Source organism: Plecotus auritus, assembly GCF_963455305.1.
Source record: "Plecotus auritus genome assembly, chromosome: 1".
In the NCBI taxonomy this organism is placed as follows: Eukaryota; Metazoa; Chordata; class Mammalia; order Chiroptera; family Vespertilionidae; genus Plecotus; species Plecotus auritus.
The window spans coordinates 248311623-248338394 of NC_137770.1; the positions used below are offsets into that span (position 1 = coordinate 248311623).

A 26772-nucleotide genomic window follows, 5' to 3' on the forward strand; every position below is an offset into this window, starting at 1 on the left:
GTCTCAGGCCTCCCACCAATCAAAATCAAGCCATGAGTGCCACCCAAAAGCCACCAGTTAAACCAAAAAGCAAGTCACTATAATTGATTGAAAGTGAACAGAAAACCCCCCGTAGATTCTGAGAGCCAAGGTAATGAAATGATCAGAACTAGAACACAGAACAGCTACAACAAAAATGACCACTCAACAAGGGATGATTATAAAGGAACAGCTACCTTCGGAAAGAAAAGACCGTGTGGGCCGCCAGGCCTCGGTCAGTAGGTTAAAGAGCCGATCCAGGCACAGCTGGAGGATGAGCTAGGGACCTGGAAGGCGTTACTGGGACATCCCCCAGAATGCAGCACAGAGGAGGCAAGGAGGCAGGAAACTTCCAGAAGATACGGAAGATAAAATGAGAAGGGTTACACCCGACACTCTGAGGATGTACCAGGGATAGCGGAGAAAGCTAAAATAGCAACAGCATGGATGGATCTGGAGAGCGTTATGCTAAGTGAAATAAGCCAGTCAGTGAAAGATAAATACCACATGATCTCACTCATTTATGGATAATAAAGAACATTACAAACTGTTGGACAAAAATAGACAGAGGCAAAAAAAGGATCGAACAGACCGTCAGACTACAGCGGGAAGGCAGGGGACGGGTGGGGGGTAAGAGATCAACCGAAGGACTTGTGTGCATGCATGTAAGCACAACCAACAGACCCAAGACACTGGGCGCGGGGGGGACGAGGGCAAGTGCCGGGGGGAGTGAGGCCGGGGGGAGGTCAGTGGGGGAAAAAAGAGACATATGTACTATTATTTGTAATACCTTAAACAATATTTTTTTTTAAAAAAAAAAGGTATCTTTAGGACAAGAAAGCGTAACGGATCCCAAACAGGACAGAGAAAAGCCGCCACGCCCGTGCACGTGACATGAAACTGCCCTCCCCCCCAAACGAGAGACGACCTTCAAAGGCCCAGAGCAGGGGCAGGTCACCAAGAAGGCGCCCCCGTTGGAGCGACAGCATTTTCCAACGGCAGCCAAGGAGTCAGAGGCAGCCAACACTGCCGTCCGCACGCTGAGAGGAACTGTCAGCCCGGAGCGGTGACGGCAACACCGCTTTCAGATGAAGAAAAACGGAGCTTCACACCAGGCAGCTGCCAGGGAAGGAGCTCCTGGAGGAGGAGCTTCGGCACAAAAGCACCCTCTCTGCCCCGGAAAAGCTCAACGCGGAGACAGCCCTGGGAACAGACACCCTTTACCCGGTGTCTTCCTCGTATCAAAGGAACCCAGGACCAGGGGCAGACGGGGGAGGAGCAGGAGGCGCGGGGCCACCTGGACCGCCACCAGAATCTGTCTGATGCAACTGTCCTGGAGCGCTGGAGTCTGCGGACGGCCAGCTACGCCCAGGGGAAGACTTGGACGGTAAATTGTGGTTAATTTTGCTCAACTTCAGCTCTTAGCACAGTAGCAGCCACCCGTCCCCGACTCCAGCCAGGGTCAGGCGGCTGTGTACCTGCTGCTGGAGCAGCCTACGTGCAGCCTGCAGGAACCAAGGTGGGCAAACAGGGCCCTGTCGTCCAGGGGCCTGTGAGCTGACTGGTGACTGGTGCTTCTGATCACAGCGATGCAGACGGGGCAGGGGGGTGGGGGGGGGGTGGGGGGGGGAACGTTGTCACAAGCCCTGCCCTCTCCAGTGGAAGTGGCTCGCAGATTTAAAGAGCTGGCATTCTTTTCTGTCGCCGCCCCCTTAATTTTTCACTTTTTCCCCTTTCAGAGCCAAACACGGAGGAGAAGGTATTTAAAAGAACTGCGCACACAGGGAAACTAGAGAGTGACTGGGCATGCCGGGGGACGTTTCAGGAGAGACCTGAGGAGACCTCAGGGCCATTCCTCCGGTGGCCTTGACAGAGACAACCTACAACACATGAACAGCAGTAACAGAACAGCACCCTGGGAAGGGGGAGGATGGGATTTCCAGAGTTACCACGATATTCCATCCAACTAGCCCGTGACCAACAAATTATCACGGGTTACAGAGAAATAGGAAAGTATGGCCCATTCAAAGGAAAAGAATAAGTCAACAAAGTTGCCCATGAAAAAGATCTAATGGCAGATCTAGTAGACAAAGGCCTTTTTCTAAAGATGCTCAAAAAGACAGCGCAATCACCGTCCAGTTCGGTTCCATGATGCGGTTATGCGAAATGTCGCCACTGGGTGGGGCTGGGCGATGGGTACATGGGACCTCTCTGTACTCTTCCTGCAACTTTGTGAGGGTCTGTAAGTATATAAGGATAAAAAAATTAATTTAAATTAAAAGAAAAAAAGAATTAAACAATTTAAAGCTCGAGAAATACATTGGATGCCAGAACGGAAAGGACCTAATGGATCGCACGGGTGATTTGAACACTTTTCTTTAAAATAAGGAAAGAGACTCGGAGAGTCTTGTCCAGGGCAAGGCCTCTGAGCGCAGCACGTCTCGCCTCAGCAGCTGGCTGTTCCTCTGGCACATTCCACCCGTTTCCCTCCTCTGGACCCCTCCGCTCAGCTCCGCACCCCAGGACAGTCTTCACCTCCTGCTCCCCACCTCCTGCCCAGCAGCGGCGACCACCAGAAACGGCCATGCGGGCCTGGTCACCGGGCAGCCGCTGGGCGTGGCACTTTGGTCCCCAGGCCCACATCGTCCTTCATGCCGTTAGAACTCTGAAATCCTAAGACAACAGGTCGGCCGGCAGGCTGATGCCATAGGGCTGGGAAGGGCCCGGCACAGATGTCTCGTTCTCTGGCCTTGCCGCGATCACCTGCCCGAGGGTAGCGAGCACATGTCACTTCTCACGGAAATCAATGCACAGACGTGTCGGGGGAAACACAAACACTCCCTCAGCAGCAGCACTCGCAATCGATCCGTTTCACAGCAAGTACCACCGGGAGTGGCTGAAGCAGCCGAAATGCGAGCGCTGGCATTTCTTTTAAGTTTCTGTTTCCCACTTTCCACCGCTTTCTATTTCCACGCCGGGGAACGGGAGGAGAAGTGCATCATAGAAGACATTCCCAGCGACACGCTGATCACAGGTAGGTGGAGGTGCTCTGAACGCTGAGCTCGGGCGCCATGCTGTGGTCGCGCGCCCGCCCCTGATGTATGCGTGGTGAGCAGTGAGCGTCATGCCGTGTGGTTTCCTCTTGAGACAGTTTATCAAGTCATGCAAAACCAACATGAAACAGTTTGAGAGTGGCCAGCATAGTTCGTAAACAGGAAGCCCAGAGGCAACACCACAGAACGCAAGCTTGATTTGTTTTCCTGTTGTCACGTGTCCTTCAGTAAAAGATTCTGATGCTATCGATTCTGCTAAGTGTGGCTGAATTCTCCAAAGACACGCGAGGGCTCTAGACGGCTCCAGTAAAACAGACAAAACAGCAGATGTGACATGTCCTCTGAACGCCCATGTCCCACAGGGTGGGGCGGTGAGGGGCCTGACTGACGCTGCTGCCCGAGCCAACTGCCCACGAAGCCGGCCACCGTCTCGGGACGTCTGCTCGCGCCCATCCCCACCCAGTACGCCCCGCACGGCGAGGCTTCCCTGGCCTGCTGAGAGGGAAGCACGTGGCAGGGCCTCAGGGTGGCATAGAAAATCCAGTGTGTTCAACATTCAACATCAAATGCCCTGATCTTCATGCAAAAAAGAGAAAAAGGAGCAGGTGTGAACCCGGTCACTCCCTGTCGGGCTGGTCATGCGTGCGTATGTGCAGCTCAGCCCAAGTGCATGGCGTCCGGTCCGCCTGCGTTCTTGGCCTCCACACCGGGGGGTTCTATTGCAAAGACCAACATCCATCCTGCAAAAGCCCAACACGCACCGCGCCAGGGCAGAGGAAGAGACTGCGGTGTGGGACGGGCCTCGGGGAGGAGCGCCTGCAAAGCAGACACAGAAGCCCTGGTGGCAGAGCCCCGCGGCGGCCGCGGCACGGTGGACACGGGCTGTGCTGGCACTGTGGAGCACCGCCAGGTTCAGGTTCAGGTCCCGCTCTGCCGCCCAGTAACTGTGTGCCCTGGGCAAGCGATGGAACCTCTCTGCTTCACTGGTAAACGGCATACGGTAACAGTGACAACCGTTTATTCTGGCTGTGACGATGCCCGAATCAATACCGTAAGGCTCACAGGACTCAGCCACACACTTCCCTGACCCCAACTCTTCCCCTCAGGGATGCCCCGCTCCCGGGGACGACATCAGTGGTGGGTGGTCGCTTTCCCAGGAACCTGTGAGCCTCTCAGCCTGCGTGTGAAGGGGTGGCGGAGCCGTAGGAGAAACAGGAGCAGCCTACCTCCCCTTCGCCCACTGCCTGAGGCCCACGAGCTGGGTGGACTTGGCCCAGGGCACACTGGCTGGCAGGGAGCCCGGGCATCCCCGGACCCACGGGAGGGTCTGAGGCAGGAGGCCAGTGGTGTTCTGCACTGCCAGGAGCAGATCTCGGTCTGGCCAGCCCCTCCGCCCCAATCAGGGGCCTTAGTCCTTGTCCCCCACGGACATTGGGTCCACCCCTTCCTGGTCCTCCCTGCCTCCAGCTGCCCCTTCTCCCCTGCCTGCTCAAGCCTCCGTCTCCGCTCTCCCCGCTGTCCCCTCTGGAGCCAGCACCCTGTGCAATTATTTAGTCAGCTTCCAAAGTCTACTGTAACCACAGGGACAACTTGGAAACGTGTCAGGTCACCTGCTTACATTTTCCTTTAACAGAGAACGTGGTCCTAAAGTCCCAGAAGGTACAATACGCTAGTGTAGAACAACAGAAAAAGGCAGGAAAGCAGGGGTCAACAGGACAAACGGAACACAAACAGCAAGAACGTCGGCTGAAGCCGAGCTCCGTTTGACACTGCGCTGCGTGAAAATGGACAGCGCTCCAAGGAAAAGACACAAATCCCCTGGGTTTAAAAACAAAACAACGACACAGTGTTTCCAAATGTAACACTTTTCACACAGGGAAGGAATGAGAGGAAAGGAGAGGAAAGACATGGAAATGTGAACGAAGGAAAGTGGGTGTGAAGTGGACGTGCAGAAAACCAGTCTCCCGAGAGGTAAGGGACGCGGGGTCGAGCGACAGAAGGATGCCTGGACGTGCTTCCGCGTGACTCTTGGGCACCCCTGTTAAAGGCCTCTGAGCACACACTTGTGTGATTACTTACGTTCCTTTAGCTCAGGCAGGCCTCTCATCAGCAGCCCATCACTGACACGGGCCCGGTGACATAGAGCATACCTCCCTCCAGAGACAGTTCTTACACGTTTCTTTAAACCCTTTTATGAAGAGGCTTTGTTTCCTGGTTGCTGTATGCTGTGTCCACTGTGAGTTGCAAGCCCGTGTGTCTTCAGCGAGGACCCGGCCGCGTTCACCTGCTCGCCGTGTGGACCCGCTCCTGATGCTGTGGGCCAGGAGCTCGGCGCCTGAGCTGCCAGCGCCAGGAAGTGGCTCCCGCTCCCCCCACAGCTCACTGACCCGTCACAAAACCTTCGCCGCCTGTGAAGCCCACGACCTCCACTTGGTGCACACTCAGCCATGAACATACTTGGTTAAGGAAAGCGGATCCAGAACACACTTACGTTTGATCTTCAGATCGCCACTAAAGGGACAGACGGACTCAACATTTTCCCAGGCACCCGTGGGGCCCTGAGACCAGGAGAGCACAGCCAGCTGGGCACCATGGGGCCCTGAGAGCGGGGAGAGCACAGCCAGCTGGGCACCATGGGGCCCTGAGAGCGGGGAGATCACAGCCAGCTGGGCACCACGGGGCCCTGAGAGCGGGGAGAGCACAGCCAGCTGGGCAACCGTGGGGCCCTGAGACCAGGGAGAGCACAGGCAGCTGGGCACCATGGGGCCCTGAGACCGGGAGAGCACAGGCAGCTGGGCACCATGGGGCCCTGAGACCGGGAGAGCACAGGCAGCTGGGCACCATGGGGCCCTGAGAGCGGGGAGAGCACAGCCAGCTGGGCACCATGGGGCCCTGAGAGCGGGGAGAGCACAGGCAGCTGGGCACCATGGGGCCCTGAGACCGGGAGAGCACAGGCAGCTGGGCACCATGGGGCCCTGAGAGCGGGGAGAGCACAGCCAGCTGGGCACCCGTGGGGCCCTGAGACCAGGGAGAGCACAGCCAGCTGGGCACCCGTGGGGCCCTCAGACCGGGGAGAGCACAGGCAGCTGGGCACCCGTGGGGCCCTGAGACCAGGGAGAGCACAGGCAGCTGGGCACCCGTGGGGCCCTGAGACCAGGGAGAGCACAGGCAGCTGGGCACCCGTGGGGCCCTGAGACCAGGGAGAGCACAGCCAGCTGGGCACCCGTGGGGCCCTCAGACCAGGGAGAGCACAGCCAGCTGGGCACCCGTGGGGCCCTGAGACCAGGGAGAGCACAGCCAGCTGCTCGCGTCTCTCTTCACACCTCTGAGGGCCGGCCGTGCCCACTGAAGTGCACCTGTCGGGAGCGCCAGAGAGCCCTCGGGGCCAGGCACCCACACCTCCCTGAGTGGGTTTTGCTCCCTGGGACTGAATAGACGGCCGGGAACGTGAGCTCGGCCCGCCTCCCCATGGAGGCAGCTCGGAGCCACAGGGGAACAGAGACCCGACCTGGGAGTCAAGGAGGCGAGGCGTGCTTTGCAGCTGCCTTTGTTGCCCAATAGCCGGTGAGTCTGAGCTCTGCCTTATCTGTAAATGGAAGCCCACCTGCCCGGGAGGACACCCGGCACGGAGGGGACCAGCCGCAGGTGTTTGTCAACGTCGGTTCCCACCCCCTTGGACTCTGGCTCCAACCGTGTCACCTGCCTCCAGTGTGCGCCCTAAGCTACCACAGAAGCAGGTGCGGCTGCAACCTGGCTCATGTCCCGCCCCCAAAGGAAGGAAATTCCTGAGAAGCAGAGAAGACGCGGGCATTCCCCTCCTGGCAGCTGAGAGGGTGACGACGGAACCTGAGGGCCGCGCGGTCCAGGGCGCTGGGGTCAGACGCAGTTGCCTGGGAATGTGCTTAGAAGCTTCAAAGTCAAACGCGTTCTGCGTTTGTATAGACAGAGCCTCGCTTAGCTCTCTTCGCAATGCTCTGAGAACACATTCCAGACGGTCTTGAATGAAAAGGGAGAGAGGAGGAGCGGGGAGGGACTTCTGGAGGGGCCGCGGTGTAGGTTCCGGCTGCCAGCTGGATGAGTTTTAAAACCACTTGCTGGTCCTTGCACTTTTTTTTTTTTTTTTAAACAAGGCTGTTAGTCCCTTATAAAAGGCAGGCACTGAGAGCAATGGAGAGGTGCCACGGAGCACAGTGATCATGAAAAAGAAAATAATTAGCTTGGCTGGTGTGGCCCAGGGGTTGAGCATCGACCTATGAATCAGGAGGTCACAGTTTGATTCCCAGTTGGGGAACGTGTCCGGGTTTGAGGCTCGGTCCCCAGAGTGGGGTGTGCAGGAGGCAGCCGATCAATGATTCTCTCTCATCATTAATGTTTCTTTCTCTCTCTCTCTCTTCCTCTCCCTTCCTCTCTGAAATCAATAAAAGTACATTTTTTAAAAATAAAAATAAAATAATTAGAATTCTGAACCAATGCGTTTGCTCCTGGTTGCTCCCTTTCCAAGGTCCCAGATAGGACTCTTGCACTCAGCCATATACCAGGGGGGCTGTGTGCTTTTTCTTTAGAGCAAAACTCATTAGGGAGCAGGAAAAATTAAATGACGGTTATCATTCATCACTCCCACCCGTGTCTCGCAGAAGCCCACTCCACACCTCGGTGTCTGAGGTTGGGTGCTCTCTGGAGCGACCTTGAGACAAGGATTCAAGTACAAGTGATGGATGAAGGCGCTCCCAGGAGCCAGGGAGAGAAGCCAGGAGAGGTGAGGTTTCAGGTGAAGCCCAGACTCAGACTGAGCCGGGCTCAGGAACATAAGGTGCCAATGCAGACACGACCCAGCACTTCTGCTCTGAGTAGGCGCCCACAGGAGCTGAAAGCAGGGGCTCCAGAACCTGCACACCCAAGGTCACAGCAGCAGCATTCGCAACGGCCAAGAGGGGAAGCAGCCCAGTGTCCGTCGGCAGATGAACGGATAACAGAACGCGATGCAACGTTATTCAGCCATAAAAAGGAAGGCATTCCGACACCTGCTACCACGTGGACGAATCTTGAGGACGTCACACTCCGTAAAACAAGGCAGGCACAAAGGACAACGACTGTCTGATTTCACTTACGTGAGGGCCCTGCAGCGGCCAATTCAAACAGCGAAAAGCACGAGCTCGCTCGCCAGGAGCTGGGGAGGGGTGGGAGGCGTGGAAATGGGGAGTGGAAAAGTCCTGGAAAGGATGGTGGTGGCTGCACACAATGTGAGGGCACTTAACGCACCGGAACAGCACACTTAAAACGGTTAGAACGTTCAGCTTTGTTATATACATTTCCATGATTTTTTAAAACATTAAAAAATAGAAAAAAGGAAAAGAATGAAAATGAAAAAGAAAAAGAACAGTCAGATGAGATACTCACCGAGTTTGGCCCACCTCCAGGCTAAGGAGCTGGACGTTGTCCCCTCACCGTTGACTTCCGGCCGGGGCAGGGCACAGGTCACTGTGAAGCGTGTGGCGTGGGGCACACACAGTGTCCAGCAGGGCCGGGCCAGCACGCGTCACGGCAGGTGCTCTCATCGTCCTCAGCGAAAACGTGACGAGTACCTGAGAATGAACGTGAGGAGGCACCCCAGCACGGGGGGCTGTCCGTGTGGCTGGGACAGAAAATGGGGCGGAGACAGGCAGATGCCCCACGAGAGGGGAGACCAAGCACCCGGAAAGCCGATGGAAAGGGGCTCCGCTTCCTTCGTCTTCAGGGGAACACAGAGCAAAGCCAGGGAGGGGCACATCCCGCGGATGCAAACGGGAGAGAGAACAGCAAGCGTGCGGGCAGCCCTCGCGGGCTCCGGCCCTGGCCTTGCACTGCCCGGCCTCCACGGGAGTTCACACAGGCACACCCGTGGCCCAGGCAAACGGCACGTTCCCAGCGGAAACGCATGCACGCACTCACACGCACGAGAAGCTTCGTGGCGGCTCCCCGTGATGCCGGGAAACAAGGCAGTCACCCATGCAGAGCGAAGCACTGGGCAGCACACGGGCCTCACAAACACGGTCGCTTCGGTGCCGACACACGCGTGCACGTACTTTTACAAGGGTCAGTCAGACAGAAACAGCCTGTCTTTACAAGTCGGGTGGTGGTTGCATTCGGGGAGGGGGTGAGTGGCAGGTAGTTTGGGATGCTGGCCATGTTTTGACCAGGGTGAACTGGCTAGCTATCCACTCATGGCGCGTGTGTGACGCGTGACGTGGGTATTCACTCCCCCTCAGCCACACAGCACCTGCCTGCCCTCCCGCTACGTGCTATCTCAGAAAGGGTCCCTGGGGAGCCTGGAGCATTCTAGAAGGGACCACTCTGTGTTCATAGCTACTCAAGAGCAACTGCTTTCCATGCCCAGGTCTTACCAGGGGTCAACCAGACCCCTGGGCCTTTGACCCCACCCCTTCATTCTTTTACTCATGTGTCAAACACCAAACCAGACGCCCGATTCCTGTCTGCAAAACTCTGCACTCAGCTCTCGATCTTCCTTCCGCTCTGACAGCCCGCAGTTTAGGCGCTAGAAGAACATTTAAGGAATAGAAAGACGGTCACAAAACAGGGTGGAAAAACCAAGTTACAAAGAGTAGGTGCAGTCTCATCTCCTCTTTTTAAAATACATTTTTATTGATTTCAGAGAGGAAGGAAAAGGACAGATAGAAACATCAGCGATGAGAGAGAACCATCGATCGGCTGCCTCCTGCACACCCCCTATTGGGGACCGAGCCAGCAACCCGGGCATGTGCCCTGACTGGGAATCCAACCATGACCTCCTGGTGCATAGGTCGACGCTCAACCACTGAGCCACACTGGCTGGGCAGTATCATCTTATTTTTTTTTCCCCTAAATATTTTCTTTTTTTTTTTAAGCATCATCTTATTTTTTATAAAATATATCATTTGTACTTACAGGGGAAAAGGTCTGGAAGGATCATAATGAATACAGCAAACTCCTAGAGGGGATTTTTTACTTCCTAAAATCCCTACAATGGATGCATTTTATTTTTCTGATACTAAGTCAAGTGCCCATGGCTCCAGCCTCAAGGACTGGGGTCAGGGACAAGCACATCAGGTCACAGGACAGGGATGGGAGCCTGAACAGTGCGTGCACTGCGCTCGGGGAGACCAGGAGAGGCACCTGTGTGCTTGGGGTAACTGGTCTGCACGCGCCCAGCTCTCAGCCCGTGTCCACTGAAGGGACGCCCAGAGGAAGGGTGCCTGGCAGTGAGGCTGGCCCGCTAGCTGTGTACCCATTGGGTGAACGTACTTTGTGGTGAGAGCGCAAGGCCCTCGATTCCGGGACCTTGTCATTCGCTCAGCCTTTTGCTGCCGCGTGTTTGCAGAGGAGTCGCTTAGGCCCTGGGGCCTGAGCCTCCTGCTCCGTGGCAGTGGGGACGGTTGGACCAGCTTTACAGGGAGCTCACAGAAACACTGCCCGTTAAAAGCCCACGGTACTGCCCGGAATCATGTAGCAAGGCGTGCATAGAGCCTACAATGTGCCAAGTTCTGTGTTAAGCAGCTGACAAATTTTAAATCATTTAAAAATGGTTATTTATTGATTTCAGAGAGAGAGGAAGGTGGGGGAGAGGGAGAGGAACATCAATTTGTTGTTCCGCTTATCTATGCATTCATCGGTTGGTTCTTGTACATGCCCTGGCCAGGTATCAAACCCACAGCCTTGGCATCCTGGGACGACACTCTAACCAACTCAGCCACCAGGCCAGGGCTCGAATCACTCTTCAAACCCTAAGACACTTGCCTCCGTTATCTTGGTCTTACAAGGTGGGGGGCCTGAGGCACACAGTTCTGTGCTCTGCCCATGGTCTCATTTCTAGCCAGAAGCCCCTGCCGCTGCGAGGCAGCTGTCCCTGCCCCGTCCCTGTGCTCTGTCCCCGGGGCCGCTCCACCCACACTAAGGCCTGCTCTCCCAGCATGCTTCTCTCCTGCCATCTGGTGGTAACTGAGGGACATGACATCTCCCTCCAGCTCCCCTCCCACCCAGGGGCCCAGTGGGGGTTTTGGGACTGGGTGATTATGGTGAAAGCAAACAGAAACCACCTCACTTGTTCTAATTACTCAGGCAGTGTGCCAAGTACACTGGCGTTTTAACAATGGGCCACTGACATTCATTCAAAACTCTTTATTGAACATGTACTGGGGGGGGGGGCATTTCTACCCACCCCACAAATCCTTACCAAGCTTCCACCCTGGAGCCAAACGCTGCCCTGGGCTTACTGCCAGGCCCCAGCAGCCCACGGAAGGGGACACAGCGTGTGCCTGTGCCCCAGAACCTCAGCGTGCAGACACGGGACGGCGGCAGAGGAGCGGGCACAGTGACAGGACCCGGAGTGGGCAAGTGTGGGAGCGTGACAAGAGCCAAGTCCCGGGGGAGGGGAGGGCAGCCACTGGCAGAGCAGGGGCACCCCACCCAGAGGCAGGCAGAGAGGGGGGGGCACGGGTGAGCACTTGGTGGTGGAAAGATACTGTCCCCACGGGAGGCCAGGGAACCATCTCAGGTGCGTGGGCTGTGGGAAGGGCACAGCCTGGGACTAAGACACGCTGATCCCGGCTGGCTACAGCACAGGCTGCTCAGAAGTGCGCGCAGGACGTCCGGAAACACGCACAGAGGCTCCCAGGTGGCCTCGCGTGGGGAAGCCTCCCGCCGCGTGGCTGTGTCCTTTTATTCAGTGAAGCCCAGCGTTCACGCAGCCTCTTCAATCTGTGGGCTTTTCCTTTCGACAGGTTTGGGGTTTTCAGCCATCATTTCCCCCAACTTCCTTACTGTGCTTTGAGATGTTGCATTTTTTACAAACTGAAGGTAAGACCAGCAAAAAGACTGTCACCCGCTGGAGGCTCAGATGATGTCGGCATTTTTAGCACAGAAGTATTTTTAATTAGGTATGCATGTTTTTAGATATGCGCTGTTACACACTTGGACCACAGTACAGTGCGCACACGCTTCCCCATGCACTAGGACAGTGGTCGGCAAACTGCGGCTCGTGAGCCACGCGCGGCTCTTTGGCCCCTTGAGTGTGGCTCTTCCACAAAATACCACGGCCTGGGAGAGTCTATTTTGAAGAAGTGGCGTTAGAAGAAGTTTAAAAAATTGGGCTCTCCAAAGAAACATCAATCGTTGTGCTGTTGGTATTTGGCTCTGTGGACGAATGAGTTTGCCGACCACTGGGCTAGGACACCAGAGAGGTCACATGGCTCGCTGTGTTGCCACGTGGCCTTTACGGGCGTGGTCTGGACGGACCTGCAGCATCTCCGAGGCGCGGCTGCACTTCTCTCCCCTGGGACCTTGTTCCGCTGGTTCAGGAGGCTCGTTCCCCCGTTCGTTTTCTTTTCATTGAATAGATTTCATTATTTCTATTGATCTAATTTCAAGATCACTGACTCTTTTTTCTGTTGTCTACAATCTTTCAGTGAGTCTATTCGGTAAGTTTTCAATGTCAAATATTGTATTTTTCCTATTCTGTGTCCACTTTTTCTTGTTATACCTTCTAGTCTCTTGCTGAGAATTCCTATTTTTCCATTATTTAAAGGGTGTTCCAACTTCTAGTTGATGCATTTTTATGACGGCTGTTTATTCTTGTCAGATAATTCCAGCATTGATGTCATTCTGATGTTGGTGTCTGCTAACCACCTTTTCTCATTCAAGTTGAGACTTTCCCGGTTCTCGGTATGGAGAGCAATCCTGTAATGTCATGTATCCTGGACAGTTTGAGTACCATGTATGATTCTGAATTCCATCTAATTACCGTTTCGGTAGGCAGCCAACCCATTCCGATTCAGAACACACCCTGATGCTAGTTTAGTTTTCCGAGACGTTGCACGACTGTTGTGGTCTACCCTGCTGTGCTACACGTCGGCCAACCTGAAACCGGGCAGCATTCCACTCCACAGGCGGGTTCTCCGAGCTTCGGCCACGCGGAGCCTCGTTGGCTACAGCACAGGCTGCTCAGAGGCGTGTGCAGGACGTCGGGCGCGGTCTTCAAGGCCCTTTCTCCAGCTCCCTCCTCTCCGCGACCCTCCCTCAGCGCTCCGGGGCTGACGTGGGGTGCTGCCTCTTTCCTGTCCTCTAGTGCAGGGCGGGCATCTCGACAGGCCCCACCTACCTCAACATCGAAGGGTCCAGGGGGAGGAGAGCAATTTCTTCCCTCCGGAGCAGGGCAGGTAGACGTGGAGGGGCTCCATCCTGCAGGATCACCTGTTCCAGATCCTTTGACTAGAGACACGTATGGGGAGTGGGTTTTCTCACTTCCTTCCCCCCTCTCTAATTTGGTCTGCAGCTGCATTTTGCTCTAGCTCCCAGGTGAGGACGTGTAGGTGTGGGGAAAACAAACTGGACGCACTGCTGAGTCGTGCTGAGTCATGAGGTCCTTAGCCAGTGAGCTTGTTTTTCCATCTTCCAGAGTTTCCTGACCACTGCCCAGTGCTCAGTTGTCATTCGCAGGAGGAAGAGGGTGGAATAGACTTGCTCCATCTTTTCCAGAACCATCTATGATACTTTTTTTTTTATAATATATTTTATTGATTATTTACAGAGAGGAAGGGAGAGGGATAGAGAGCTAGAAACATCGATGAGAGAGAAACATCAATCAGCTGCCTCCTGCACACCTCCCACTGGGGATGTGCCCGCAACCAAGGTACATGCCCTTGACCGGAATCGAACCCGGGACCCTTCAGTCCGCAGGCCGACGCTCTATCCACTGAGCCAAACCAGTTTCGGCCTATGATACTTTTCAAAAGACCTTAAGGTGGACCATTCTAAAAACGACAGAGTATACAGTTAGCAGACTGCTAAAGGGAAGAGGGCAGGTCTATGCAAACGATACCGAAGGTCAGTTACTCAGGGTGCAGGCTGCAGCCTCCGTCCCAGGAAACGCTCTCTCGGTGTCCCTCAGGGCCCCCCACTGTCCAAAGCTGCCCCCTACAGTTGCGTGAGGGAAGGGCTCCCGTCTCAGGTCCCTGTCAGGGCTGTCCTCTTGCCTCCCAGCAAGGCCGTGTGCACTGGAGACATCCTGGGCTTTCGAAGCAGGTGACTTCGGTGGTGATTCTGCCTCTGCAACTTATTCCTGGGTGGCTCTGGGCTGTGACTCTCTCTCTGAGACTGAGTTCCCAGCTTGAAAAACAGGGATGGTAATACAGACTCCAGCATTTTGTGCAGCCTCCACACTAGCACCTGGTCCACACCACCTGGGTTATGACAGCCTCCAGCTTCCACTCCTGATCCTTCTTCATCCTTTGCTCCACACAATAAAATTTCAAAATGAAAACCACAGCATTTCACTCCTCCAACCAACTGCTTCCCCAAATCCTTACAACGGACCTGTAGGCCCTCCCTGGTCTGGCCCCGGCTCTCCCATCAACCCATCTCCCTGCTAAGCATTCTCTCCCTGCTAACCTCACTCCAGCCACTCTGCTGTTCCTCAAACAGCGAGCATGCTCCTGGCCCAGGACCTCTGCACGAGCTGCCGCACAGAAGGCCCTTTCCGGGGGGACAGCACCATGTGGTGCTGAGGGAAAAGGCACACGCTGCCTGGGTCTGAACCCCGAGTCTGCCACGTGCTAGGTATGTGACCTCTGGCAAATGGCTTTTCCTGGTCTTTGGTTTCAACATTTATAGAATCATCATAAGAACAGTCCCTAGCAGCCCTGGCGGGTGGCTCAGTTGGTAGAGCATCATCCTGATACACCACGTTTTGAGTTCTATCCCTGGCCAGGGCACATACAAGAGTCAACCAATGAAGGCGTAAATAAGTGGACAACAAATCGATGTTTCGTTCTCTCTCCCTTCTTCTCGCTTTCTAAAAATCAATGAAAAATAGTATCTAACTATATAATGTCATTAAAATTCAGATTATATGTGTGAATTCCTTAGAAAGGTGCTTGGCACATAATTAGCACTGAGTGTGATAGAAATATAACTTTCATATTACATTTCTAAGTGTAAATAGTATGAAATTGTGCATTTCTACCCCCCTATTCCTCAGGCCTGTGCTCAATGTCAGCAAGCCCCCCGACTCCCCACAGAGTACTCGAGTCCCCTAGCACGCCTACTGCTACCTGCTCCTGTCGGCACCGGCACTCCCGACACTAGGTATCTGCCTGCTCGTGGCCTGACGGCCCGTAGGAAAGCTCCCGGGACAAAGACATTGTCCGTTCCGTTCACTTCGGTCCTCAGCTCCTGGGGCAGGGCTCCCACCCGTTACATACTTGTCACACAGCTGGGTGAATGAATGAATGGATACAAATACTTCCCTAAGAGCGCGCTCTGAGAATGCATGCGGTAGTGAATGTTAAATGCTCACACAGCGCCTGGCGTACCTAAGGTGCTGTTAGATCTTTTCCAACCAGTGTGAGCCAGTTCTTCCTTCTCATCGCACCTCTGAAGGCTCTGAGGAGAAAGCTGAGCCGCGTGATGCTTATCGGGTCCTAAAGGGAGAAGGTGGGGGGCCCTTCAGCAATCCACGTTTTAGTAGGAGCCTTTGGAGACAAAAGCATCTGGCATGCACACACCTAAGCTTGAAGAAGGAATTACGCTGGGAGTGTTCAGGGTAAGCTGGGGGGTCGGGGGAGACACTGAGGCGGAACCACTGAGGAGGTGCTGGAGGAGGCCCTGCATGACCCATGCCAAGTTATGCTCCGGCGGAAAGCTTCATGGGCTATCTTCCCCCGCAGCCCCACGGCTGAGACCCCAGAGGACTAGAACTGTCCCCGCCTCGCCGCATAGAAACTCAGGCTCAGGGCGGCGAAGCCACCGTAGACAAGAGACGGGGGACCAAGCGCTCAAACCTTCCTACATATCCCAGTTTTCCGCCTCTGCCACGTGACCCACTCAGGGTGCAAACGGCTCAAGAGCACAGGCGCGTGTAGTGGTAATCTCGGTAGCCATGCCTTCCAGCTCCTCTGTAACCTGGCGTGTCTTATACTCGGAAACAGGCTCTTTCAAGCTACAGCAATGGGACGTGGCCAGACAGGACTTCCTCGAATCTGCGCCTGGCCTGGGGCTCTTCGTGACTGTCACAACTTACAGCGAGGAGGTAAAACACTCTTTTACATTTTGTCACTAACCTGTTTCAGTCCCTAAAATGCATGTATCCCAGGAATGTTTAAAGTCTCCACGTGAGCACTCATTAACCAGCATCTTCACTTTTTAACACTCAGTCAGGCCCTGCACGGAGACACGGAAGGGGCCTGCTATCATGAGCCCCGTCTAGCCGATGCCCGCACAGAGAGAGTTTAAAAACGGGGAGTTTTGCTGCGTTTGCTGGGCAGAGGGCACCCACGGGGTCAAGGCGTCCCAATGCTTCTGCAGGGGCCAGGCTTCATCTGCTCTGCTGGTGCCTCATACACACCCTTCCCGTGAGGGCCAGGCAGGACACCTCCCTCGGGTCCTGGCAGGGCTCCCTAGTCCTCGGCAGCCTCTGGGTCGGTCTGGTCTCTCTGGGTGTTAGCAAAGGAGCAGGAGAGGCCTCTTTTTTTTAATATATTTTATTGATTTTTTACAGAGAGGAAGGGAGAGGGATAGAGAGTCAGAAACATCGATGAGAGAGAAACATCGATCAGCTGCCTCTTGCACACCCCCTACTGGGGATGTGCCCGCAACCACGGTACATGCCCTTGACCGGAATCGAACCTGGGACCTTTCAGTCCGCAGGCTGACGCTCTTCCACTGAGCCAAACCGGTTTTGGCAAGGAGAGGCCTCTTGATCAAGGGGAACAGACATGGGTGTTGGAATCAGAGCCAAGGTACAGTGTAGACTGCCTCTCAGCTGAGTCCCGAGCAGGACACTTGCCTGTGTGACCCTCCACTTTGCGTCTGCACGATGGATATAACGACGTCCATCCCTGACCGGCCAGCTCAAGGTGCTCTGACCTGCCCGGCCAGCACCTCCAACACAGCTGCAGCCACTACTGCCACCTGATTGCCGTCGTCCCGCGCTGGCTCCTGGGGAGCAGGAGGTGGTGGAGCCCCGCCTGGTAGAACAGGCACCTCCCCTGCGCGGAGAGGTGCTTGGTGTAGGCAGGACAACGCTCCTCTTCTCGTGAAAACTAGGGGGTGCCTGGGCCTGAGCGTAAGGCAGACATGTGACACCCCTGCTCATGTGGAGGCTGGAGCGGTCGCTGGAGACTCCATTCCAACTGGACGCCTGGACACTTGGTTCTTGCCTGTTTAGCGTTCTTCTCTTGGCGCACTCGGCACCTCCCTCCTAACAGGTCCAGTCCCCTGTCCTCCCCGCACCCCACCTCCCGTGGCCTTGTCCGGGGTCACCAGAGCCCAGGTCTCTTGCTCTTTCCCAGGAGTCCCTCATGAGCAATCTGGAACTGTCTCCAAGGGTTATTAAAACCAGAACCCAAATCCTAGTTGGGCTTAGAACTGTCACAGGAAAATCTGTTTACTGTTTTTAAGACAGAGGAGGTCTGTTCTTCAAAAACACAATTGCCTAAGAGAGGAGATGCGTTTCTGTTCATTCTGCAAACACCCAACACATCTTAACATGGGCCTACTATATGCCCGGCCCTCTGCTTGGCCTAGGAGAGACAAAACTCTCACCCTCAGGCCTTATTTTCAGGAAGGCCCTTCCATTTGGAATATGATAAGAAATGGCAACACCCTAGCTGGTTTGGCTCAGTGGATAGAACGCCGGCCTGCAGACTGAAAGGTCCCAGGTTCAATTCCGGTCAAGGGCACATGCCCGGGATGCGGGCTTGATCCCCAGTGTGGGGCATGCAGGAGGCAGCCGATCCATGATTCTCATTCATCATGGATGTCTCTATCTCTCTTTCCCTCTCCCTTCCTCTCTGAAATCAATAAAAAATAATATTTTTTAAAAAAGAAATGGCTCTAGTTTCAGCATTTCGTACAAGATCAGATCCCCATTCAAGATACCTATCGGCACCCCCACAAGGACACTGGGGTTTGGGGTCCTCTAAGTTGTGTCCATTCATGCATGTGACCGACAGCCCAATAGAATAACATGCGCAAGCAGGCAGAACATATCAACAATGCATATGTGCCACACAAACATGTCTTCTGTGCTCCATTTCCCACTATTCCATGTCCAATATTCCTATTCCATGTTGTAGAAGAAAACCTGTTGTTCTGAGAGGTTACATGACAGACAAGAGCTCACCATCAGCAAGTGGCAACAGGGAGAGTTAAACTCATGTATGTGTGTCTTTTCCCATCACCAATCAGCAGGCATTCAGCGTGTGTGCTGAGCTGACTGTGCCCTGGAAGTAGACTATGCAGAGCTTGAAGCAGACACAAAACTAACGCTCAGACACCGAATGCGATAACCAGCAGCCAGAATGCTTTTCAGAGAAGAGTTCTCTGTTCTTCATTTAAAATCAGAAATCCTTTTTTTTTTAAGATATATTTTTATTGATTTTTTACAGAGAGGAAGGGAGAGGGATAGAGAGTTAGAAACATCAATGAGAGAGAAACATTGATCAGTTGCCTCCTGCACACCTCCTACTGGGGATGTGCCCACAGCCAAGATACATGCCCTTGACCGGAATCGAACCTGGGACCTTTCAATTCGCAGGCCGACGCTCTATCCACTGAGCCAAATCAGACCTTTGAATGCCGTCTTATTTAATAAAATTTCCCAATCAAGCCTGGCTGGTGTGGTGTAGTGGATTGAGCGTTGTCCGATGCAGGGGTCACCGGTTTGATTCCCAGTCAGGGCACATTCTAGGATTGGGGGCTTGATCCCCAGTGGGGGTGTGCAGGAGGCAGCTTCTCTCATTGATGTTTCTTTTTTAAAAATTTTTTCTTAAAAATATTTTTTATTGATATGGGAGAGGGAGAAAGAGACAGAAACATCAACGATGAGAGAGAATCATCGATCGGCTGCCTCTTGCACACCCCGTACTGGGGATTGAGCTCACAACCCGTGCATGTGCCCTAACTGGGAATCGAACCGTGACCTCCTGGTTCATAGGTCAATGTTCAACCGCTGAGTCACATCAGCCAGGCTTCATATATTTTTATCGATTTCAGAGAGAAAGGGAGAGGGAGCAACAGAAACATCAATGATGAGAGAGAATCATCAGTTATACTTTTTTGTAAACATTTTTTTTAGTGGTTGCCCTAGTGTTTGCAATATATATTTGCAACTAGTCCGAGGCCACTTTCAAACAACATCCTATCACTTCACAAGTACATGAAGTGCCTTGCAAGCACTCGGTATCCCTAAGTCTTCCTTCCTTTGCATCACTGCTGCCATTCATTTCACTGATGCGTAAACTATAGTCATTACTGCTGTCATTGTGAACAGACTGTTAGGTGTTAGAGCAGGAAAGAAAAATTAAATGTTAAAGTTTACTTTCACTTACTCCTCCTCTAATGCTCTTCTGTTCTTTATGTAAATCCAAGTTTCTGACCTGTATTGTTTTCCTCTTCTCCGAAGAACTTCTTTAACATCTCTTGCCTGGCAGGTCTACCAGTGACAAATTCCCTCGATTTTTGTTTGAGAAAATCTTTGTTTCTCCTTCACTTTTGAAGGAGAATTTTGCAGGATACAGAATTCTATGTTGGCACAGTTCTCTCTCTCTCTCTCTCTCTCTCTCTCTCTCTCTCTCAACACTGTTCCACTCCCCTCTCTACTTACTTGGTGGTTGCTAAGGGTTTCCCCCTCTGGTTTCTTTCATGATTGCACCTTTAATATCTGCAGTTTCAACTAAGATGCTTGGGCCTTTATCCTGCTTGGTGTTCTATGAGCTTCCTGGCTCTGTGGCTTGGCATACGACATGAACTTGGAGGAAGTCCTCAGTCATGGATGCTCTGAGTATTTCTTCTGGTCCTCTCTTTCTTCTCCCTCGGGGGTTCCCATCATGTGTGTGTTGTCCCATGGTTCCTGGATAGTCTGTCCCTCTTTTTTCTCTTTGCCTTTCAGTTTTGGAAGCTCCTGTTGACCTATCCTCAAGCTCAGAGGCTCTTTCCTCAACTGTGTCCAGTCTACCAAGGAGCCCGTCAGAGGCATTCTTCGCTTCTGCTGCAGCATTTTTACCTCTGGAGTTTCTTTTTGATTCCTTCTTCGGAGTTCCACCTCTCTGCTTACATTGCCATCTGTTCTAGCACAGTGTCCACTTTTTTCATTAGAGCCCTTAGCATATTAGTCATAGTTTTTCTAAATTCCGGTTCTGATCATTCCAATGTCCCAGCATGTCTGAATCTGATTCTGATGCTGGCTCTGTCTCTTCCAACTGTGTCTTCTTGCCTTTTAATGTGCCTTGTAATTGTTGTAAGCTGCACATGACATAGTGGGTAAAGGGAACCCAGTACTGGTTCCCACAGAGGTTCTTCTCTGGTAAATTGTATTCTTTGTATTTGCTTGTTCTTCTCTCTAATTTGGAGGCAGCAGTGGCCCTGTGACCTCAATTCTCTGACAGATCTAAGAAGTGATTTCCTTCTGTTCAGCTTGTGACTCCTTGTTAGGACAAAACAACAACGTCTAAGCTCCTTATATGCCAGACTAGAAGTCCTATACCTGTTTTAAAATCCCAAACAATATATAAATAAACCAAAGTTCCCCAACAAATATAACCACCTAACAATTTGGTGTGTGTTCTTTACAATTCTCTTGTAAGCACACAGAAACATATATGTGTATATGTTCTTTTACAAATGATGCTTTTTTTACAAAAAGAGGATCCTATACAGACTGCTCTACCAGGGGATATGATGGACACCTTCTATACAGAAATGGATATCCTATATAATAAAAGGCTAACATGCAAATTGTCCCCTCGGGAGTTCTACTGACCGGGAACTCGACCACTCGCTATGACATACGCTGACCACCAGGGGGCGGTGTGGAATGAAGGACCCAGCCAGCAGCCGGCAGTCAGGGGAAGGAAGGCCCCGATCAGCCCTGATTGCCGGCCAGATCTAGGGACCCTATTCATGCACGAATTTCATGCACTGGGCCTCTAGTAATATATACTAGTGCAGTGGTAGGCAAACTGCAGCTCGCGAGCCACGTGTGGCTCATGAGCCGCGGTTTGCCACTCTGTTGACTAATAAGTTTGCCAACCACTGACCTAGACTCTCCATTCCAATAATTACAGGCTGTTGTTGTTCATTGTGATTAAGCCCCTATCCTAGTGGTCGGCAAACTCATTAGACAACAGAGCGGCAAACCGCGGCTCGCAAGCCGCATGTGGCTAGCGAGCCGCAATATGGCGACCACTGTACTAGTGGCCCGGTGCACAAAATCCATGCACATTAAAAGGGAATTAATTAGAAGAAATATTTTAATATTGCTATTTGCCCTTTCTCTATAATAGAAATGTCAGAGATGAAAGAAAATTAGTAAAGTGTATATAAAATCTCCCTCCTGTCAAAGTCTGGGACGCGCCACGGGACCTACAGTCAAGTCCCTGCCCACCACCCGCACACACTTCGAAAATGCAGGAGAACCAGACCCGCCGGCCCTACCCCCATTGGGTGAGACCCAGACCTGGCTGGCCCCACCCCTGTCAAGCCCCTCCAGGCAGGGGTCACAGCCTCAGGACCCCCAGCCCAGTGCTGGGCGGGGGTGCAGCCTCAGGTCCCCTAGCCCGGTGCTGGGTCGGGGGAGCGCAGTCTCAGGTCCCCTGTCAAACCCTGCTGGGCGGGGGGCGCAGCCTCAGGTCCCCTGGCCTGGCGCTGGGTTGGGGGGGGGCGCAGTCTCAGGTCCCCTGTCAAACCCTGGTGGGCAGGGAGCACAGCCTCAGGTCCCCTGGCCTGGTGCCAGGGCAGGGGGTGTGGCCTGAGGTCCCCTGTCAAGCCCAGCCTGGTCGTGACTGGAACACCGTAACGGACAAATTGGTGTATTAACTCTTTATATGTACAGATTCTCTTTTAATGCCACATGTTTCGTTATTCGGCTTTGCCTGAATTTAATCAACCACCTTCACTGAAAGGTGTTAAAATTATTTCAAAATTGCAATTTTGGCCTGGCCAGATGGCTCAGTTGGTTGAGCAGCATCACAGCATCACACACACACACACACACACACACACACACGGTTGCAGATTTGATTCCCAGTCAGGGCACATACCTGGGTTACAGATTCTATCCCGTTGGGGCACGTACAGGTGGCAACTGATCGATATTTCTCTCCCACATCAATGTTTCTCTCTCTCCCTTCCTCTCTCTCTAAAACTAATGAAAATATCCTCAGATGAAGATTTTAAAAATTTTTTAATGTAATATTGCTACTATGAATAACATCACACTGGATATCCTTTTATATATAACTTTATCTACATGTAAACTTCTGTAGGTAGAACTGCTGGGTCATTGGTTACACACATTTTAATAATCAATATATAGTGCCAAAGTGCTCTCCAGTATGGTTGCTCAATTCCCAAAACAGTGTTGGGAGATAGTATTTCTCAATACGTCCTTGGGCACTTGTAAATTGTTGCCAACCTGGTAACAAACAAGGGATATCCTACTGTGGATGGTACTTCTTTTATTTTTAGGAAGTCTGAACATTTTTCATGTTTGATTTCTCCTTTGGGAATTGCATACTTTTTTTTACTAGATATACAGAGATTATTTATTTTTAAGAATGGCAACTAGAGAATAATAAACTTACACTATGGAAATCCTCCATCCTAGGTATTATTGTCCAAGTTATATGGCCCACAAGGAACATTCTATTTTACTTCACATTCACCTGGCGAACACATCATTTGCTTAGAATCTAATTCCACGAGGCTTGTGTCGTTTGGAGGGAGTAAGCTGGTAAGTACCCGCCCCCACGTCGCTGCTGCTGAGCACAGTGTCAGCACTATTCAGGCATGACATCAGTATGCAGAGCCATGACACCCGGGCCGGCTAGAAACTTATTAAAGTCCTGCGCCCAGATCTCAGTGCAGCAACCACGGAGGGAGCTGGAAAGCTTGGACGGGGTTCAAAGGAGCGCCACGAAGTTGATTAAAGGGCTTGAAAATTAAGAACTGTGAGGGGAGGTTAAAGGGACTGTGATTATTCAGGCTTGAAAACAAGTGAGGGCTGAGGGTGAATTAATAATGGAATTCCAATAAATAAAACTCTTCACGGTAGATGGTGATTGGCTATTTCCTAAATGTGCTGAGAACGAACGAGGAGAATGTGTACTTTAGCATCAGAAGCTCAGTTGTGTGTAAAGAAACTTTGCTGGGAGTAATCAGATTCTCAGCACCAAACGCATTTGCCTGATAGTAAATTTGATGTCCAGGAGGGTGTGCGTCCCTCAGGTCAGTAGGTGAGCATTCAGTGCATTATTATTACAAAGGGGACTGCTGAGTAAAACAGGGGGCAGAGCGGCAGTGAGGGGAAGGGGAGGTGGAGAACGAGGGGGAAAAGGAAGGAGAGGAACTGAGGACATGAAGAGAGAGAGCAGGAGAAAGGGGAGCTATTTTAAAAATGCGCTTCTTCATTCTGTTTGCACAGCGGATCCATTTAGACATCCACGTTGGAGAACATGACCTCAGTGCCGCCATTGCTCAAGCCAAGGACAAAGTTAATGAAGTTAGCTTCAAGCTTGAACATCTAATTGAGCAAATTGAGCAAATAGTCAAAGAACAAAACTATCAAAGGGTCAGTTTGCCTGTTCAGCTCATTTTATCTCTTCCTGCCAGGAACACAATTCCGCAGACCAAGTCCCTGAACCGAGGAAAGAATAAACTGTCTGCTCCTTGGTCTCCCCCTCTGAGCCACACTGCGTGGACACGCGGGGTGTGGGGGAAGGGCAGTTCTGTCCCCTGGACAGCAGGCTCCTCGAGGACTGGAGGCTGCGGCCCATCCACCTTTGGGGTATGAGCTTACAGCAGGGGTCCTCAAACTTTTTAAACAGGGGGCCAGTTCACTGTCCCTCAGATTGTTGGAGGGCTGGACTATAGTTTTTTTAAAAAAACTATGAACAAATTCCTATGCGCACTGCGGGCCCGGGACGCGTCGGCTGCTAAGCAGGACAGGCAGCGGCACCCGGCGGGCCGGATACATGTCCTCGGCGGGCCGCATGTGGCCCGCGGGCCGTAGTTTGAGGATGCCTGGTTTACAGAATGGATGAATAAGTGCTTCCGAATACAACCCACGGGTCTGAAGAGGCTAAGTGTGCCCACTTCCTAAGTCGCAGTTCTGTTCCTGTGACAGCATGTTTTCTGGGTCACTGCACTCAGTGGACTCTGGTCAGACGTGGGCTCAAATATGCTCCACCAATCACTAACCTTGGGTCATCGCTAGGCCTGTTTCCTCATCTGGAAAATAGGATGAGGGCAGGTGTGCCTGCCACAGAGTCCAGCTTAGAGTAAAGTAAGCATTCAAACCATGAAAATCTACAACTATTGGGTAACGTCCACTTTGCTTAATAGAGACAGATGTATGAAGTAATAGACCAAATACCTGATATTTTACACCAAAATACAAAAATGTCTTAAAAGGGTGATTCTTAATCCTTGTCTTTGCTAACACCACACCTGGCTTAGAAAATCAGAGATGACACTTTGGTATAAGATTCCAATTGAGAAACATCAAATACTTTGTTTTTTACTTGTTTGTTTGTATTTGTGTGTGTGTGTTTTATTGTATATCAAATACTTTGAATGCATACAGCACCTTCCCCGCAAACGCATGCAGTAAGTCCTTTAAGAACTGCCCTGGTCGGTGTGTTAAGTGGTTAAAGCTTCAGCCCCCGCACCAAAGGGTTGTGGGTTCAATTCCCAGTCAAGGACATATTTCTGGGTTGCAGGTTCAATCCCCCACCCTCTCTCTCTCTCCACCTCCTCCCTCCCTTCCACTCTCTCTAAAAAAGATGAATGGAAATATCCTTGGGTGAGGATTAACAACAAAAACAAAAAAAAGAAAAGAAAAAAAGAAAAGAAAAGAAAGAAAAAGAAACTAAACCTGCCTATTTCTCTTCTGTATAGGACCGTGAAGAAAATTTTCGAATGACCAGTGAAGACACAAATAGCAATGTTTTATGGTGGGCTTTTGCACAAACATTAATCTTTATCTCAGTTGGAATTTTCCAAATGAAGTACCTTAAAGACTTCTTTATAGCCAAGAAGCTTGTTTAAAATGCGAATAAAGACAGATAACTACCTGCTGATTTGCATAACATTTGAGTTAATAAATCAAAATACATTCATAAGTGTGTATTACAGCAGATCCTTACGTAACATTTTTTCAATGTCATATATATATACACACACACACACACACACACACACACACACACACAATCCTAATATGCAAATAGACCGAACAGCAGAACAACTGAACCACCGAACAACCAATCGCTATGACGTGCACTGACCACCAGGGGGCGCACATGGAACATGACAGGCGTCAGCCGCAGCGGGATGGTGCAGCAGGTGAACAGGGGCACCAGACCAAGGTGGGGCCCTGGTCGCTGTCATCCGGCGAGCCTCTGGTGGTTATTGAAAATTCTTTGCTCCCATGTGCCGTGGTCCTGCCCGGCACTTGCACCCACTGCCAGTGCCCTGCGCTGGCCCCGATTGCTCGGTGCTGTCAGCCAGTATGAGTGGCGGCTGCAGGCCCTGATCACCCCTGAGGGCTTCTCCACCTCCCCCTGCTCCTGAGGCGTGATCAGGGCAGCAGCAGCCGCTTGCACCCGCTGCTGGCGCTGGCCCCAATCGCTCCATGCTGTCAGCGGGTGCGAGCGGGGCCGGTGCCATCAGTGTATGGGAGCGGCAGCGACAGGAGCAGGGTTTCTAGCAGACAGGGGGCCGGGGGTCACGGCGGGAGGGGCCAGGTGGGGGTGCGGAGGATGGGCCAAGACCTGCCCTGTGCTCACCGCAGCCTTGCAGCCCACAGTTCCTTTCAAGGTGCACAAATTTGTGCACTGGACCCCTGGTTTTGTTATAATGTTGATAAGAAAAATGTTTCCCAGCTGGGCTCACTATCTGTGGAATTTACACATTCTCCCCGTGTGTGTGTGTGGGAGGGGGGGATCCTCCCACATCCCAATGACGCGCACAGATGTACATGTGAAGTGAATGGTGCATCCATATTGTCCCAGTCGGAGTGAGTATGGGTGTGGGTGTGGGTGTGGGTGACCCTGCGATGGAAGGGAATCCTGTCTGGGTGGGGTCCCACCTTGCACCCTGAGCTGTCAGGATGGACTGGCCATCAGTGATCCTAAACGGGAATAAGCAGGTTGGAAAATAATGATCTTACTTGTTTTCATTAATCTTTTGTTTTTGTGGTTTTTTTTTTTTTTTTGGTCTTTTTTTCATTAATCTTTCTTAAATGTACATGTAGCTTATATTTACTTCAGTGGTTAATATGAGAAGTGTTTGGGGTCTTTATTTAGAAGTTAGGTGTTTTTCTGACCAGAAATATGCTTTAGGAACTTAACTCTTGTTAATATCAATGAGCCTAGGGTGAAATTGGTTTCATTATATGTCATTTTGTTTAAAGTTACAACTTCCAAGAACCTGTCAACGACGTTAAGTGAGGTTTACTGTACTTCCATGACTCCAGTCACCAGAGGTTGAAGTTATAGAATTCTAACACTGATAAAAGGTTGCTTTGACAACGTAGCTCCTGGATTTGATAGGTAAGCGCATCATCAGTTCTTATTTCAAACTTGGCATATGCCAGCACTGCCCAACAGAAATAAAGTCTCAGCCACATAGGCAAAATTGAAGTTTTCTGCTTGTCACATAACGAAGGTTTTAA

At 52.0% G+C, this 26772-nt stretch overlaps 1 protein-coding gene across 1 annotated transcript; it reads left to right on the plus strand.

The window, feature by feature from the left end:
• Positions 1–1185: 1185 nt before the first annotated feature.
• LOC308246067 (transmembrane emp24 domain-containing protein 11) lies at positions 1186–25145 on the plus strand (the record flags this gene model as incomplete). The annotated part of the gene is made up of 6 exons (XM_080663990.1): positions 1186–1537; positions 1758–3052; positions 16028–16128; positions 22705–22830; positions 23521–23667; positions 24996–25145. The coding sequence occupies exons 2-6, from the start codon at positions 2803–2805 to the stop codon at positions 25143–25145; spliced, it is 774 nt and encodes a 257-aa protein (XP_080520116.1). The 5' UTR covers positions 1186–1537; positions 1758–2802.
• Between the last annotated feature and the right edge of the window lie 1627 nt (positions 25146–26772).